At 31.9% G+C, this 17,514-nt stretch overlaps 3 protein-coding genes across 6 annotated transcripts; 1 reads left to right on the forward strand and 2 right to left on the reverse strand.

Annotated features, from left to right (window-relative positions):
* Positions 1-64: 64 nt before the first annotated feature.
* On the reverse strand, positions 65-1,596 carry MED7 (mediator complex subunit 7). The gene is made up of 4 exons (XM_015324879.2): positions 1,197-1,596; positions 705-1,101; positions 460-612; positions 65-370 (listed from the first exon to the last, which is right to left on the reverse strand). The coding sequence occupies exons 2-4, from the start codon at positions 1,032-1,034 to the stop codon at positions 170-172; spliced, it is 684 nt and encodes a 227-aa protein (XP_015180365.1). The 5' UTR covers positions 1,035-1,101; positions 1,197-1,596; the 3' UTR covers positions 65-169.
* A 389-nt stretch (positions 1,597-1,985) lies between these two features.
* Positions 1,986-10,143, forward strand: Btk29A (tyrosine-protein kinase Btk29A). 4 transcript variants are annotated; one of them, XM_015324817.2, is made up of 16 exons: positions 1,986-2,144; positions 2,791-2,974; positions 3,090-3,268; positions 3,476-3,734; positions 3,874-4,167; positions 7,497-7,558; positions 7,652-7,735; positions 7,798-7,862; positions 7,942-8,007; positions 8,080-8,208; positions 8,300-8,493; positions 8,595-8,766; positions 8,866-9,034; positions 9,182-9,300; positions 9,406-9,658; positions 9,738-10,143. In XM_015324817.2, the coding sequence occupies exons 2-16, from the start codon at positions 2,932-2,934 to the stop codon at positions 9,837-9,839; spliced, it is 2,190 nt and encodes a 729-aa protein (XP_015180303.1). In that variant the 5' UTR covers positions 1,986-2,144; positions 2,791-2,931; the 3' UTR covers positions 9,840-10,143. The 4 variants fall into 4 exon arrangements, with proteins under 4 accessions (XP_015180303.1, XP_089029484.1, XP_015180304.1 ...); XM_089173358.1 differs by lacking the exon at positions 8,300-8,493 and having other exon boundaries at positions 8,080-8,177; XM_015324818.2 differs by lacking the exon at positions 2,791-2,974 and having other exon boundaries at positions 1,989-2,144.
* A 933-nt stretch (positions 10,144-11,076) lies between these two features.
* LOC107068447 (uncharacterized) lies at positions 11,077-17,467 on the reverse strand. The gene is made up of 13 exons (XM_015324816.2): positions 17,181-17,467; positions 16,846-16,979; positions 16,447-16,635; positions 16,079-16,332; positions 15,818-15,992; positions 15,550-15,731; positions 15,196-15,444; positions 15,009-15,111; positions 13,619-13,690; positions 13,257-13,351; positions 13,016-13,157; positions 12,131-12,938; positions 11,077-11,238 (listed from the first exon to the last, which is right to left on the reverse strand). The coding sequence occupies exons 2-12, from the start codon at positions 16,931-16,933 to the stop codon at positions 12,157-12,159; spliced, it is 2,331 nt and encodes a 776-aa protein (XP_015180302.2). The 5' UTR covers positions 16,934-16,979; positions 17,181-17,467; the 3' UTR covers positions 11,077-11,238; positions 12,131-12,156.
* Between the last annotated feature and the right edge of the window lie 47 nt (positions 17,468-17,514).

Consider the following 17,514-nt stretch of genomic DNA (forward strand, 5'->3'; position numbering starts at 1 on the left):
TATGTATATATATATATATAAGATTGAAGAGTATAAAAAAAAAAAAAATGTAAAGAGAATATAATAAACATTTATAAAAGGAAATATTTAATAGCTATGTATAAAGTAGCATTTTATATGAATAATATAATACAATTATTTTAAAAAATAACAACACTACATTTATATCCTAGAATAAATTATTTGACGCTATCATATCATCTATCGTCTTACACATAATACGATCACTTTGACTACATGTATCCATATTTTGTTGCTCAGAACCTAAGGTATCGATAGATTCCATTGCATCAATATTAATTGCAAGCTTGGAATCTAATTCTGAAGTATCCGGAAGCATTTGTAAGGCATGCTGTAGTATCTGTTGAACCTGAAATAAAATTGCTTGAAATAATTCAAGTTCAGAATATTATTTTACCATACATGTAATTTCTTTCCATTTGAATAATTATCTGTTACTTTTTCAAGATGTTTTTGAAATCTTAATGTTGTTTCTAATCGCTGTCTACGCTGTAATTCCATCATAACTCTTAAAGTTTCTCTTGCTTGATGTGGTCTGAACTCGTTTAAAAGATGATGAATATGTATGAATAGTAAACTTAAATCTTCTACCTAAAAAGTATATGAAATTATACAAAAATAAGAAAAAGATCAATCAAATATCAATGTAAATCTAGAATTATAAATTTTTATAAATGCCATACTTTTTCGGCACGTCTTGGACTGTCAGGACTTTCCACTAATAAATCAATCAAATCTAAAAAGTTAACCAACAAAGAATGGTTAAGTTTTTTCAATTCACGTCGCCGATCGAAGTGTTGAGGATATAATCTTTTGATTCCTTGAGCTTCTAAGGGTCTGATGATACTATCATCGGCATTAAATACATTGCCAAACATGGAATAACTATCATGAACTGGAGGTGGAGGTTTAGGTGCCCTTCCACGATGAATATTTTCATCTGTATATAAATTGATGTATTGTAAAGGTGGTAAAGGCAATGAACTAACTTGCATTGCCTCTGGTGCCGTCATTTTACTTAAAATTATATCAACACAGTTCTTCCCAAAGAATATTATTTTTATAATGTAGTGTATTTATCTGCAATAATGTAACAATGAGAGAGAGAGAGAGAGAGAGGTTAGAATAAGATATAACTTTCATTTAATCTTATATACTTTATATTAGAAACATACCTGTTTGTTTTATTCAAACAAAAAAACAAAAATGATAATTCGACAAATTGCATATACGTATATGTAATTTAATTAAACAATCATTATATTTTTAAATAAATTATTTTTGTTAGAAACAGATTAAAACACGGCGAGATCAGCATCATCACTTGAATGTATCGGCAGTTTCGAGTTTACAAAAAAGATCAACAGATATCCCTCTTGTTGAAATTATTATTTTATATTAATGTATAAAAACATTGAAAATATTATAGCAAAATTAAATAATATTAATATTCAAGAAATATTCGATAATGTATATTTATTAATGTTTCGATTTATTTAAGTTAATCAAAAGTAGTAATTTAAATTGAATATTGACTATGGTAGTATGCTATTTCCTCCAATCTCGCGAACGTTCCTCGATGTCGGATGCAGTGATGCCAGGACGTGAGATTTTCTCCCACGTGGGAGCCTTCATGCGCATGCGTTGCATAGATGCACCGCGACGGCGGTGTTTTCATGGACGTATCTATGTGCAACAGTGGGTACGCGTAAGGGTTCCTTCCCAGTCATTTCCTGCGTTTTTCGTTAAAGTAAAAGTAACACGCGTAATATTATATAATATATTGCATTGTAGTGTAAATATGTTATTTCGTTTAAAAATATCCTCTTCCTGTAATTTCTACCGTATTTCAATTGTCACGGGGATCTAACGATACCCCGTATTTGAGTGAAGTATATACGTTACTGAGGATTAGATAGTGCGCATGCGTGGAAAAATCTCACGTCCTGGCATCACTGGTCGGGTGGTCTCGGATTGACAGATTATAACAGTGTGCATGCGTTCGTCCACGTGAACTCTTTATTGCGTCTGGAGTATATTTGTGTGTGTTCATACCGGTCATGTTTTGACAGCTGCCAAAATAGGGTTAAATAGATGCAATAAAAAACATCATTAGTAGATAAGTATGTACTACTATTTGTTAATGTCTCAATTATTATTTATAAAAATAGTTCTCTATTATTATGATTTGAATAGTTAAACCTAATGTCAGTTATAATAGCGTTGCAATGATGCAAAATTGGCCACTAGCATTTTTCTTTGTGTACAATACAAGAACCATGTAGATTTATCGTATTAAAAATCTGCAATATTTCGCATATAAATAAATAATAATAAGCTTAATAATATAAAAATATCGAAATCTTATCGAATTATAATTTTGATATTTCTGAAGAAACATGGTTAGTTTATAAAAATGCATCGCTTTGAATTTGGCCGAATGTCATTTCAATTCAAGCAATGTATTTATATGTGTGTATAGATACATATATATATTATATATATGCATATATATATATATATATATGTATATATATACATATATATTTAGTGTATTTAAAATTCCTATCATGTATGGTTCGACTGCTAAGAAGTATAAGTGATATATGTATATATATATATATAGATATAAGTGAAATATTATATATAAAGAAGGTTATTGAAAAAGTATAACTTTGAAATATTAGTTTATTCGTTTATAATATAGATATAGAACACGGTAACATATATAGTTGGAAAAACTAAATAATCATAGTCTTATATTTTTAGGATTAGGAGAGCCGCCGTAAACATCTGTATTTTTCAACACATAACTTGTCAGACAAGATCTAATTGCAGAAGAATCGAACTACAAAAATCTTGCCATGATTTCATTTTTATTTTATTAAAGATATTATTGCTATCTTAACGATGCAGACTGTAAGGTCCTCTTATAAACTACATTTCACTAAGTGTATGAAAACAGTTCTTTTCTCTTTACATACTTCCTTGTTAATGAAGAAATTAATATAATTAATATGACTTAATATTAATGTCATTAATTGAAGTTAACATTTGTTCTTTATAAGGTCTGTCAAGAATGGCAGGGAAAGATGCAAAGGTGGAGTCAAAATCAGCAGACGTGGTAAGGCAAGGATTTATGGTTAAACGTTCTCAAAACAAGAAACGTTTCACTCCTGTTAACTACAAACAACGTTGGTTTGTACTAACACGTCGTCATCTAGTTTATTACGATAGCGATAGTGAGGTAAGTAGAAAATAATCTGTTTAAATAATATGTAAAAAAACGCGCGCGCGTATCAATTTATAAATAAAAAAAAATGTATTTCATTTGGATGAAAATGAAACATTGCAATAGTTAGTAAAGAAATTATTATTAATTAAAGAATTTCAGGAAATATTTATGATAATATTTAGAAATATTAAAGAAGTGAACTATTTGTTGTTGTTACAGCGGCGCAAAGAACGAGGTCGTATAGCGATTGAAACAGTTCATGTGGTAGAAACAGCAAATCTTGGTAATAATTCTGGATGTGGGAGTGGGAATGCAAAAATAGATACAACTGGTAATGACTCAGGTAGTAGCGGAGGTAATGTACCACCTGGACTACCATTCCAGATAGGTTATCGAGAAGCTGGACAAGAATATATTCTTTATCTTCTCGCTGCACGGGAACAAGATAGATCTGAATGGATACGTGCTATTCGTGCTGGTAAATATCATCTACTATGTATTTATCATATTATTAGGTACATATATTGTATTATATTATACTATGAGTGTTTAAAAAGCTACAAAATTACTAAGAACAATCTAATTCAATCAAATATGTTTCATTTGATCTGCTTCAGTATGCTGTGAAAATCCAAGTTTAAGCGATCGTTATCACGTGGGCTTGTGGAGCGGTAAACGTTGGTCTTGTTGCCGTTTGTTAACACGATCTGCGGAAGGTTGCGATACATGCAGTTCTTGGTCTTTGAATCTCGTGACAAACGCTCCAGCGTGTCCGCTACGAACAGTAACTTCTACTACAGGAAACGTCACTGCTTCAATTGTCATTCCACCAGCGGATTCAACTATTCAAACGACTAACGCTGAAACGAACAACAATCCAATCATTCAATCTCAAGCGTGTTCTACCTTTGGTATGTAAAGATTTTCTTTTATTTATTTTTTTTACTAATGTCTAGTCAAATTGGTTGTTTTAAACGAGACAGTTATCTCTTATCTATTTAGTTTAAGAAGAAATACCATTTATCTGCTCTTTTTCTAATGTAAACATGCAATTTATTGCAATCTGTAGCATGGGGAGTTTATTTTGATATATTTTTGTATAATTCATTTCTTTCATAAGTAGAGTGCAAGTAATCAAATTTATTCTACACATCTATTCAATCTCTTAGAGATAAAAGGTGCAAGTCTCGTTTATCAAATGTAATTGTATTATCTTGGAAGATTTTTATTAACTATTCAAGTCAGTATCTTTTTGTTTTTTACATTTACATTATTTTCTTTTTATCAAAGACTTTTTAAATGTTCAGTCAACTTGTCACGGAATAAATACAATATATATATATGTATATATACGTTATAAGAGTGCAGCCATAGAAAAAAACGAAAGAAAACATATATTCAATAAAATGAAAAGAATCGAATAATAAGGATAGATATTGAAAAGATAAATGAGCTTATCGAATAAGCGAAGATCATCTATCGCGTTATTGTAATAATTCTTGTCGCGATTCGCAAAAGGTTCGGCAAAGGTGGTGGCTCCTATAAAGGTGAAAGTATGGCAGAAAAGGTGGGGACCGTCGACCATTTGTGTTATATGTACATGTACTTTCAAATCATTCGCGAGTATTAGCTGAGAGTATGCGATCGGAGGGAGCGTGTTTTTTCATATTTATCGGTATATTTCGGGCTATATATTTATTATATTTATTTATAATATATATTGAAAATGTTCCTTCATGTTGAAATATTAGTCTAGTGAAGTTGAGTACGTATTAAGTAACGGTGATCATAATAACGGGGGGTATGATGGTGATAAGTGTTCTAAAACATGTCGCGAACGCTGCCACCAACGCTGTTCACTCGGCTGCCGTTAATGCCATTGGACATAGCCTCACCAATGCGGGTACGTCCGAATTTCTATAAGCAAAGATTAGCCATTTTAACATTTGACGCTGATTTTATTCTTTAATAATCAATCATCACTCGGATGCTCAATAAGGTCAGCGCTTAATAAAATCGATTGACGATTAGTGCCAGAGCAGTGTGCGAGAGAAATCCCATTGAGAAATATATGTAATATACACCATAAGATGTTGTGTGTGCGTGTGTGTGCGTGCGTGCGTGTGTGTGTCTGTATATGTTCCCCCCGTCCGTCCGTCCGTCCGTCCGTCCGCGCGTGCACATGCATAAACACATAATACACACACATACACACATTTAAGCACTGTGATCAAACTTTCGCTTTTACGCTTTCTATTTGATCTTAAAGCTAGAAATCTAAAATAGAAAAGTATATGTCATCATTGTGATCGAAAATCTAGATGCATGTTCCGCAACAATATTTATCTCTATTTTTCTTTAATTACTTTCTACGTGTATTTACTTTACATTTAGACCGATCAAAAATATATTCTTTATACTCGTTTCACGATTAAAACTGTAATAACAATTTTCAACAAGATTTTGTTATTATATTTTGTAAATATATACTTGTGATTCGTTTTGTGCATCCGTTGCACCCACTGCACACAATGTTGGAATATTATCTATAGTAAGGTTTTTGTTTGTTTGTTTTTTTTCTTTTGTTATTGTCAAATGTATATTGTATATATTTATCCTCATATTATATTTGTAAATATAAAGTATTATTATATATATATATATATATTTGAAAGTGGTGATGATTTGTAGTCGTATTTGTAGTCGTATTTGTAGTCGAAGATGTTTCCTAGGAGGGCGTAGCAATAGGAAACGTAGGAGGAATAGGAGGACGAGTGCATCGAACGCGATCGGTAGCTGGCGCCGCCCTCATAATTAGTGCAAAAGACTGGAACGTTGACAATTTTGAAGACGATTATAAACGCTCGATTATGCTCGGTTACGTTATTAAACGAACCACGTGCTATTTATATTTTATTTCCCTTATTTCTCTTATTTCTCTTATTTCATTGCATTATAAAAACATATCGCGTTATTTTCTTTATTATTTTTCCGATTAAACTATATTTGACATTACACATTTTACATGATATCTATATACGAGTACATAGAAATTTAATAATAATCTCAATATTATGAGGATTTTTTATTCATTTTTCTATTCATTTTTCTATTCATTTTTCTATTAATTTTTTTTTTTTTTTATGGGATACCGTTATATTTCCATGTCCTTTTTATCACATCATTCACTCAAAGTGTTTGCCATTGATTGGAATTCTTCTAGTTCAATGAATTACATACGTTAGATTTATCAGGTAAATGGAATAATCTTTAATATTTCTTTAAGTAGTTTTTTTTTTTTATACATTAGATCTAGGACAATACTGTTGCTCTTTAGCCTTTTAGTGTACTGTAGTGATATTAGAAGAGAGTATTTGGTATAATATTTCTGTAGATTTTTATCATATCCTTTTTTTTCAAATCTAAAAAGAGCCTTTATAACGTTAACTAGATAACTTTAGCGTGCAATATTTAATTAAAGCACAGTAGATGATAACAATAAACAACAACAACGACAACAACAACAACAACAACTAATATTTCATAGACACTCCAAACTACTATTATTAAATATATATTTTCCGCGTATATATTATTATGTTAGTATCAATAATTGAGTACAGATAATTGCATGTATTTTGATATTCTCATGCATGCTGCAAACTTAGATCAAGAAAATTGCAAAAAAACATGAAATTCGGATATGAACAAAGGAACACATATACACTCCAAAGAACAAATGATGAATATTAAGATGCCAACTTCAACAGAAACGTTCCATTCGGCAGGATAAATAGCGCATAATGATCAAAGAATTGGTACACTGGTATGTATAATTCTATAAATGTCATTATTTCATCATTTTTGGATTATTTTGTGTTAGCAAGAATAATTCAAAGCCTACCGAGATTTTGATCAAATGAACTTTTTTTTTGTTTTTTTCAAACAGACAAAATATGTCCAATTTGAAGATATTAAGTTATTTATAACTGATTAACTATATTAAATAGGTTTTCTTACAAGGTATCCTATACTTTGTTGTTGTAGGGCTTCAATCATTTTCATGATGGTAATATTGTATATTTGATCAGTGGTCATCATGTATCGATTATGCTTTTACTTTACTGATGATTATCATCTAAATATATGGATAATTTCATTTGATTTCCTTCCACCAATAATGATTATTTTTCTTTCCGAGTACACGTATATTAATTATAAATTATTATTCTTGTTACAGGTACTCCTTCAACTCCAATAATGCCGGGTGGAACGCCTGGTACTCCATCTTCTAAAAATAAAGTACATTATTTTATTCTCTTTATTTTTATTCTCTTTGCATAATATTTGCAAAAGAAATAATAAAATAACACACACATGTGTCGTGTCTTTTAGGACAAAGTAGTTACTAGAGCAAAGGTTGTGGTGGCTTTGTATCCTTTTCGTGCAATAGAAGCTGGTGATCTTTCTCTTGAAAAGGTAATAATAGTAGATAATTGCAAGTATTGTATTTGAAATAATGTTCATTTATTTCCTTATAGGGTGCAGAATATGAGGTATTAGATGATTCTCAAGAACACTGGTGGAAGGTGAAAGATGAGCATGGGTAGGTAATTTTGTTAAACCTATATCAACGATTAAATATATACTACGATAAATATAACTTATTCCAATTTTATTTTCAGATCAATTGGTTATATTCCTAGTAACTACGTGAAAGAAAAAGAACTTCTAGGATTGCAAAAATATGAGTGAGTATTTTTACTCATTGTTGTTGATTTTGAATTAATAGTCATCAACTTATATTTACATTTGCAATGCAGATGGTATGTAGGTGATATGTCAAGACAACGAGCTGAATCTTTACTGAAACAGGAAGAAAAGGAGGGATGTTTCGTCGTTCGTAATTCTTCAACGAAAGGTCTTTATACACTTTCACTTTATACCAAAATGTAAGCATTTATCTTAAGTCTAATTTATTGAATAACTTCATTCAAATAGACATTATTTGTCAATAATATATTCAATTGTATTTGTTTACAGTCCACTTCCACATGTTAAACACTATCATATAAAGCAAAGTACTCGAGGGGAATTTTATCTCTCGGAAAAGCATTGTTGCAGTTCGATTCCTGATCTTGTTAATTATCATCGACATAATAGTGGAGGACTTGCGAGTCGATTAAAAACAAGTCCTTGTGATAGACCAGTTCCACCTACTGCCGGCCTTAGTCATGGTTAATAAAATACTCATCTCATTTTCATATTTCAGCATTTCAATGTGAATAATGATTCTTCAATTGATGATAACTTATGTATTCTTATTTTATAATTGCAGATAAATGGGAAATAGATCCAGCAGAACTACACTTATTAGATGAACTAGGCTCGGGTCAATTTGGAGTAGTACGAAGAGGAAAATGGCGTGGTTCCATCGACGTTGCTGTGAAAATGATGAAAGAAGGAACTATGTCTGAAGATGATTTTATAGAAGAAGCAAAAGTCATGACGTTAGTATTATTTTATATGCCATTTGTGGCAATATGTATTTCTATGTATTTCTATGTATTTTTCTTAGATTTGGATTGATTTGATTTTGTTATTTGTAGGAAGCTACAGCATCAAAATCTCGTTCAACTGTACGGTGTTTGCAGTAAAGACAGACCAATATATATTGTCACAGAGTATATGCGGCATGGATCTCTTCTCAACTACCTCCGTCGTCATGAAGCTACTTTAGGTGCAAACGTTGGTCTTTTGCTGGATATGTGCATACAGGTGAAATTATTATATAGCAGGTTTTCATGCTACATTATATATCATGTTAATAATATTTTTTGTTTTTTTTCTAGCATATTCAGAGATAACCATATGCAAAATGGAAAAATCTGATCGAATAAAAACTTTCCAAAATACTGGTTTCAGGTCTGTAAAGGAATGGCATATTTGGAGAGACATAACTATATCCACAGAGACCTAGCAGCACGCAATTGCTTAGTTGGATCTGAAAACGTAGTGAAAGTGGCTGATTTCGGTTTGGCAAGGTAATTTGTCATTTACAATTTTTTTTTCTTTTTTTTTAAATTAACGTCACATAAATGCTTGTACAAGCATATGATGAGCATTTATATGATCAATCTTTCCTTTAGATATGTTTTAGATGATGAGTATACCAGTAGCGGGGGTACTAAATTTCCAATTAAATGGGCACCGCCGGAAGTATTGAACTATACTCGATTCAGTTCAAAATCAGATGTCTGGGCGTACGGAGTACTGATGTGGGAAATTTTTACCTGTGGAAAAATGCCTTATGGTCGTCTCAAGAATACCGAAGTTGTCGACAGAGTTCAACGTGGAATTATATTAGAACGACCGAAAGCTTGCTTCAAAGAAGTTTATGAGGTTGATTATTATGTTTTTTTGCTTGCTTAGAAAAAAGTAATAAATATGAATGAAATAAATTTGGTATTATTTATTTTAGGTAATGCGGAAATGTTGGGCACACTGTCCAGAAGTTCGACCTTCTTTTCGTGTTCTTAAGGAACAGCTTATTAGCGTTTCTCAAGGGCTTCTCAATGATTGACTCAACCTTCTCCGGTGTATGCGCCTTTCTTCGCCCTCTGGACGATCAATACAATACATAAAGTCTCCATCGTCGTCATTGGAGCAATCAACTTCTGTTTTAGCATCCTCTAATTCATCATGCAATTCTGCAACATTACCTTCATCACATAAAACAACAACTCGTGCATCGGCCTCTTTGCCTTCTTCGGTCAACTTCCTTCATCTATCATCAAGCATATCTAGACCGGAAGAGGAAGAATCATCTTTACAAAGCACGACTCATCACTTGGCTAGTCAACCACCATCCGCAAGTTCATCTAACGTTTGTGACATTTGTAGTTCTTATGGACATCCGTGGATAGAACTTTGCAAGGCAATACGGGCTACTAAAGAGGAATAAACCTTTTATCTCGTTTATTTGTAATATAATGACTACATCGTTTTTGCTTAAAAAAAAAAAAAAAAAAAAAAAAAAAAAAAATGCTTATATACAGCAGGCTGCGCCGACCCCTGGTTTTTAGTCTCATCACAACGACATTAGAAGAGTACATTTCGAAGTAATTTGAGGAATAAATACAATAAATAATGAAAACAAGGAGTGCATATAAAGAAAGAAAGATGGGTTCAAAAAAAAAAAAAAAAAGAAAAAAAAGCTTCTTTACTAAAATATTGCTATTAAGACAAAAATTAGTTGTACGTTTGAAACACATCTTATATTACACAATAAATGTTTAAGATATAAGCGAGCTCTGGGCATATATAACCATTGATAATAATTTTTCTATTCTTTATTTTATTATTATTTTAGTATTGAACAATTAAGAAAGTGATATATTTTAGACTACGTAGTAATTCATTGATAGATATTATAATTCACGTTATCTAATAGAGATAAAATGGCCTCTCAATGTTAACGATATTCATTGTCATTCTTAAATCGATCTACTTTTACAATTTTGTTCCGCTCGTTTATGTCGCTATCATCATCCAATAGGATGGATAATTATTATTAGCTTTTCTTTTTTCAATTGTTCTTTCGAAACAATTTACAATAACAATTTTCACAATGTTTGCTAATATCTTTTTTTCGCTACACCATCATTTCTACGTCCAATAATAACGTCCATTTAATTGTTTAACGATTTTTTACTTTTTACACATTATCAAATGATGCCGAATCATGAAAAATAATATACGAGTATACATAAGCATGAGTCGTCTCCGAGGATAAAAATATTTTCTTAAGTCATAACACATTTATTTGAAAAGAAAATGTTTTTATTATATCATACCTTCTTATACAGTTCGGGAGAGACTGAATGTGATATATTTTAAACGAATGAACTACCATGGTAGTATACACTGATGGACTGAGGCAGAATGACATATTGAAGCCAACTGGAAGCCAGTGGAAAATGCTGAAACAAAATAACATTTCTAGGGGATCCTGCCAATCTTCTTATAGCATGCGTACACTTAATTTATCTAGTATTAGCAATGTATTAAATAATAATAGAAAAGATATATATATATATATAAGAAAAGACGACGAAGAGAGAAGAGAAATTTCTCTTTGAAAATATCTCCTTAGATTTTATGTTAGGAAACAAATATATTGATAATTGATATTACCACACTTCATAATATAAAAAAAAAAAAATATATATATATATATATATATAAATAAATAAAATATGTAGATTTTGAAAGTGATCAAAGTGATATCTATTATTTTGTCGAAAATAAATCGAGCATTTATAATAAAATGAATATATAAATATAATGTCAATCTTTAGAATTTCACATCACTTTCAAAATGATCAATTTGTATGCGGCATATTATAATAATATTTCTCATGTTCAATATAAGTTTGATTAACGCAATTATATCAATTGAATTATTATTCACGATAAAATACACATTTGGTTATTGTGTTAATGTATCGATTTTCTTTTTTTGATAGAGATATTGTGTTGTACGGCCATAACACATATACTATTATTTTCGAATACTTATTATTAGAATAAGTATATGTTAAATTGCAAAGAAAAGAAAAAAAAAGATACATATTTGAATAACAATAAAATGTTATATGTATTAGACAGAGACAAATCGATACAGAGAGCCAGCCAAATATAATAATGATAACAGGATGGATAAGACATTATATTCTTTTGTACACGTATTCGTCTTGAACGAACGCATGAGAAACGCATGAGAAACGCATGAGAAACGCATAAAAAACAAAATAAATAGCTTTCTGTATGAATCTGTTGTAAACTATTAAGAAATTTGAATGTATATACAACCTTTGCTTGAAGTTGAACAGGCTCACTCAATTCCTGAATCGATGCGATGACGACTTCTTACCATCACGAGTGTTCCATTGATGCGATTTTGATTGTGACCTTCTACGTTCCCTAGATCTAGAGTGACTTCTCCTTCTACTTCTAGAAACATAAGATCGTGATCTGTGACGATCTCGCGAACGAGAACGTGATCTATCTCTAGTTCTTGATGATGACTTTCTTTTCACCCTCAGACGAGATCTGCTACGCCTTATCGAACGAGATCGACTTCTTCTTTCTCTGGAATGCGAATGAGACTTCTTTTTTCCACTAGAACGCGATCGGGACCATTTTCTTGATCCAGACAATGACCTTGATCTTCGGCAGCTTCTAGATCTTGATCTCAATCGTTTTCGATGAGATCGTGATTTGGATCTACGCTTTCTACTGGACCTATAATTGCTCGATCTTGAACGTCGTCCCTTACGCGACTTCACTGATCTCGATCTCGAGGAACGTTTTCGCGTACGTTCCGAAGAACGTGATCTCGATTTCTTGCCCCTTGATTTACTTCTACTTTTAGTTTTTCGTTTCTTTTGATCGCTTCGATCACTTTTCTTACTTATCTTTTTATTCTTTTTAGTCGAAGCACGACTTGTATCAGAGCTTGTTGTATCAGAATTACTAGATTCAGAATTGACTGATCCAGCTGACGGTGTATCAGCTTTGACTACATCCGCAGAGACATTTACTTCTCCTTGACTTTGTTCTTCACTCGATAAACTTTCAGATGCTGCTCTTTGAATATTTACCGTTTCTTTCTCATCAACTAAAGTGTGATGTTGTTATGGAGTTATACTTGATAATGCAATTATATCTTTTAAGTTTATTATTTTCAATACATACCTGTATCTCTGCAGCTAGTATTACCAATATGATTTTCCTCTTGTGCATTGTATTGATCTTCGTTTTCCTCTTCTGCCGCAAGACGTGCTTCAATCTCCTTCTCTGTCTTTTTGAAGGCCTGCTGCCGACGTCTCAAAGTTTCCTATAAAACAATTCAAACAATAGATAGATAGATAGATAGATAGATAGAGTACAATTTCTCATTAGAGACGATTATTAACAATTAACCATTTCTATATACCATAAGTTCTTCGTCGCTGTCATTGTTTTGAAGTTGTTCTTGTTCGTTCTGTTCTTCCTCGGATTCGCTATTACTGTCACCGTAGATGCCCAGACCTATGACACACAAATATCTAGTTAAATCCATTTTAAAATTTTCACATTGATCCTCAAATGTGAAAAAAAACATACGCTGAACCAATAAATTTGCTGCTGCTATTTCATTATTAAATGTCCTGAGAGACATCTTCATTTTGTTATCTGTCAGTAAATATTGAAATTGTGCAAAATTGCACAAACAGCAACTATTTAAAGACATTGTTTCTACAACCATCCTTAGGGAAACACAGCACGTGGAAGATTATAAATATATATATAACTTACCAAGTTTTCGAGTGATCTGAGCAAGAGGGGCCGTGTTGTTGAAGGATGCGACTGAGTGCTCTCCTGCAGGGGCTTACAATACACACGCATTTAGTAATCAATCGCTGAGAATCGCTAAGAATTGCGGATACCATTCCCTCCCCCATCTCAAAAAAACATATGGCAAATTAGATTGCTCAGCGTTTTGTAAGTAGAGAGACAACTCTATTCCTCACATAGCTGCTAAAAAAAAGCTTTTATTCTTATCTCATTAAACTATATCAAAACTGAGATTTCTGAGATTTGTCATTATTTTACAATATCTTAAGCTTACACGTATCAACTAATATGCATGTAATACACCTGCCTGTACATAATCGTGTACGCGCACATTCTTTTTATGCACTTTAATAATAATCATCATCATCATCATCATCACCATCAAAATGATTCAAATCTCTACAAACTACAGCATGTTATTTTATTTAACAAAGTATAATACAAGAGAGGTATTTGTATTTAAATATTTGATCATGTATAACATGTTGTAGTTTATTAAGCTGAATTGATGAATCATTACTAGTAGTAGAAGAATAAAAAAAAGATATGAATTTGATATAAAATTAAATGTTCGTCAATTTCGAAGCTATATATGAAGCTATGTATTTAGTACGACCCCACCTGTCCAATTTTTATGTGGAAATAATCCCTGTTTATCGCGCATATATACAAAAGTACATTTCTATAGTATCTTTTTCTATAATATCTTTTTAATTTATTTATCTCTTTATGTACTTTCCATCATCTAATGGCATGAATGTATAACTAACAAAAACTCGTATCTTTGATACATAATTAATATATATATATATATCGTCAGATAGAGTTTTCTATTTATTTAGTTTGTAATATGAGTTCTACACTTGATCGATCACATATTAGATCATCAACATATGGTTGCAATTGTTGTTGTCAATTCGTTGGAACACGATCAAATAAAATATATTTGATAACATATTGTTTGTCAAGAAAATATCGTTATTAAATCGTTATTACCTTCCGAATGAAATGGACAAAATTGTACGTATGGCGTTCATACTATTAAGTAAATATTCAGTATTATGTTTAAACTAATGGTAATAATGATTGTAATGAAGAAGTAAAATAGAAGAAGTAAAGGCTTTGTATACTCCTGGAAGAGAAAATCAGATGTCCTGCAACTGTCAAATAATTAAGCCTATGGATTAAAAAATGGTTGTTTAATCTTGTAAATATTGCATTATACAATGGGGTGGTCGATAGTGCTCTCCATGACATGGCACAAAATTTATGTAAATTAAATATTATATATTGGCGAGGAAAAATATGAAGAGTTTCGTTATGTTAGTGTTATCATTTGTATCTGGAGTACCTTTGGCACGTGCGCGATTCCAAACCTCTCTGCATACTCCAGCTATTTCTTCGTTTGTCACTTCCAAAAGAATTTCTGTTAGAGATCTTCGAACTTTCAACATCTATGGCACAAAATTAGCTGTAAATTCGTATATGACTCAAATAGTAAGTTTATGTCGAAATATATATTATGCTTCATTATTTACCACTTCCTGCAATATTTCCTCTTGCGATCGTTTAACAACAGTAACAGCCGTACTACTACTACAAACCGGTGGTGGACTATTGTCAACGGGGGGTATGCTTGGTTCAGGTGAATCAGCATCTCGAAAACGCGATTTTCTCGGTCGAAGTATAACATCTGGGGTTCGTTCGTAATTTTTTTTGCTGCTTATATTCTGTTCTGTCGAACTTGTCTCGAATTCTTGATCTGCTTCTTTTTCCGAATCTGAATCCTATTCGAGAGGAATAGTTTGAACTTTTTTATAACTAACTTCATTCATGTGTGTGTGTGTGTGTGTGTTGTTACACACAATTATTCGTATACTTCGTATACTTACAAATTTACTTTTGGCAGGATTTAGTACTAAACGAGCTTCATCTTCAGCTTTTTTACGCGCTTCTATTTCTTGTTTTCGTAAAATTTCTTGCCTCTCACGTTCCACTGCTTTTTGCTTTTCCCTTTCCATCTTTTCTAATCCTTCCCTAATCCATGCTGGCAATTGACGACGTTTAGCTGCATCTATGTGAGAGTATTACGTAGAGATTGGAATCATGTATTTGATGATTATCTCTTAAAAGAGATGCTCTTTTATCTTTTATTTTTACCAATAGTGGTAGTTGTATCTTCTTCTGGTGTTTTTTCCCTATTGTTTCTACATCTTACTGCATCAATAGTTCTCATGTGTGGTATTCTATTGGTATGTCGAATGCCTTTCATATAAAGTAATGGTTGAGAAGGCACAGCAGTTGAAGATTCGCCACCAGACCAAAAATTACCGACCTAAACATGCAAATAAGTTGTTTACAACTTAGTTGATCAAACAAATTCATATTATTCATATTTTCCGCTTTTCTCAAGATATTAACTTGTTGATTATATGGTTGTGATGGAGGTGCAGAATTGTAAGAATACAACGATGGTGTTACTGGAGGTGGTACATTAAATTCTGTAGTCGATATCGTTGGACCAGGTGGAATGATTGGTAATGTAGGTACCGCTGTTGGTTTTCCATCAGGACCTATACTAACTCCAGGAGGTGGAACGCCAGTCCATTCCCAAGTTCCAGTACTAGAATTAGATGTATTCCAATGTCCCCATTGACTCCATTGAGTCCAAGCATCTAATAATAATTCATTATTTGTATTGATTATTGTATTCAAGGAAATAATGAACATATGTTGTACTTTTTTACATTGTCTTAATATTTTATATCTACAAATTGATGCTATATTACCAGAACCACTGATTGTGGGAGCCGGTGGTGCTGGTGGGATATCATCTTCTTTGGTATCCATATCCATAGGTGCTTCACCGCTACTGTCATTTCCTGGACACAAGGAATCGATGGATGGTGGTGGCGGAGCAGGTGGAACAATCGTTTCCTTCATTTTTATCCATTGTTGAGCTAATGCAGCCCAATCAACTACGGTAACATCATTTATTATTTCATTACAATTTTGTTAGCAATTACAAAAGTGAGTCAAACTTGTACATAAACTTGAAAGAGCTTTCAGAGCTGTTCTTCCTTCATCTTTTTCAATGTTGTATATAATATACATTTATAGTTGATAGAAATTTGACAAAGAATGAAATGTCAGTAATAGCCTTAATCGTAATTCATTCGTTAGCCTACCTTGATCATTACTCATATTTTGATATGCGGAAGGATTCAATGCCCATTGCGTTGGATAATCTTTTCCTTCAAACATGTCGCCGCTCATTTTAAACCGAAATAATTAAAAATAGTTCTACTTTAGTAGTTATACACTAATCGTTGTAAAAAAAATCAACACTTTAATATTGCTACATATGTATATATATATATATATATATATATATGTGTGTGTGTGTGTGTGTGTGACATACGGAAGTCGGGAGTGCGCGCGCGCGCACTCGACTTCTAAGTAGGCATTTTCGTTACATCACAATTATATGTAAAAATTGATTTTAATTTTTCAAGTTTCTTACTTTATCGATCAAATGTACTAATTATTTACAACACTAAAACTTAATAATACAAAGTACATTCCATGCGCGGAAATTATTTTTGATGATTATTCGGGGCAATAATTGGATTAAACAGAGTGCTAACAAAACATTGGTTATTATTGATAACAATTCAGAAAAGTCTGCAATTTTTTGAAAGCTTTATAAGACTACTGATGCCTTTTTTTCCAAATTATCACAAGTATTAAAACGACTAATACGTATTTTACTAAAATACGGCCATAAGGCGTCTCAAACACTGCTACCAACTCTCGCAATTTAGATATACCTGCTCCAATTTGTCTACAATTATTCT

Source organism: Polistes dominula, unplaced genomic scaffold (genome assembly GCF_049000335.1).
Source record: "Polistes dominula isolate Pdom_NZ unplaced genomic scaffold, Pdom_raw_medaka contig_28, whole genome shotgun sequence".
In the NCBI taxonomy this organism is placed as follows: domain Eukaryota; kingdom Metazoa; phylum Arthropoda; class Insecta; order Hymenoptera; family Vespidae; genus Polistes; species Polistes dominula.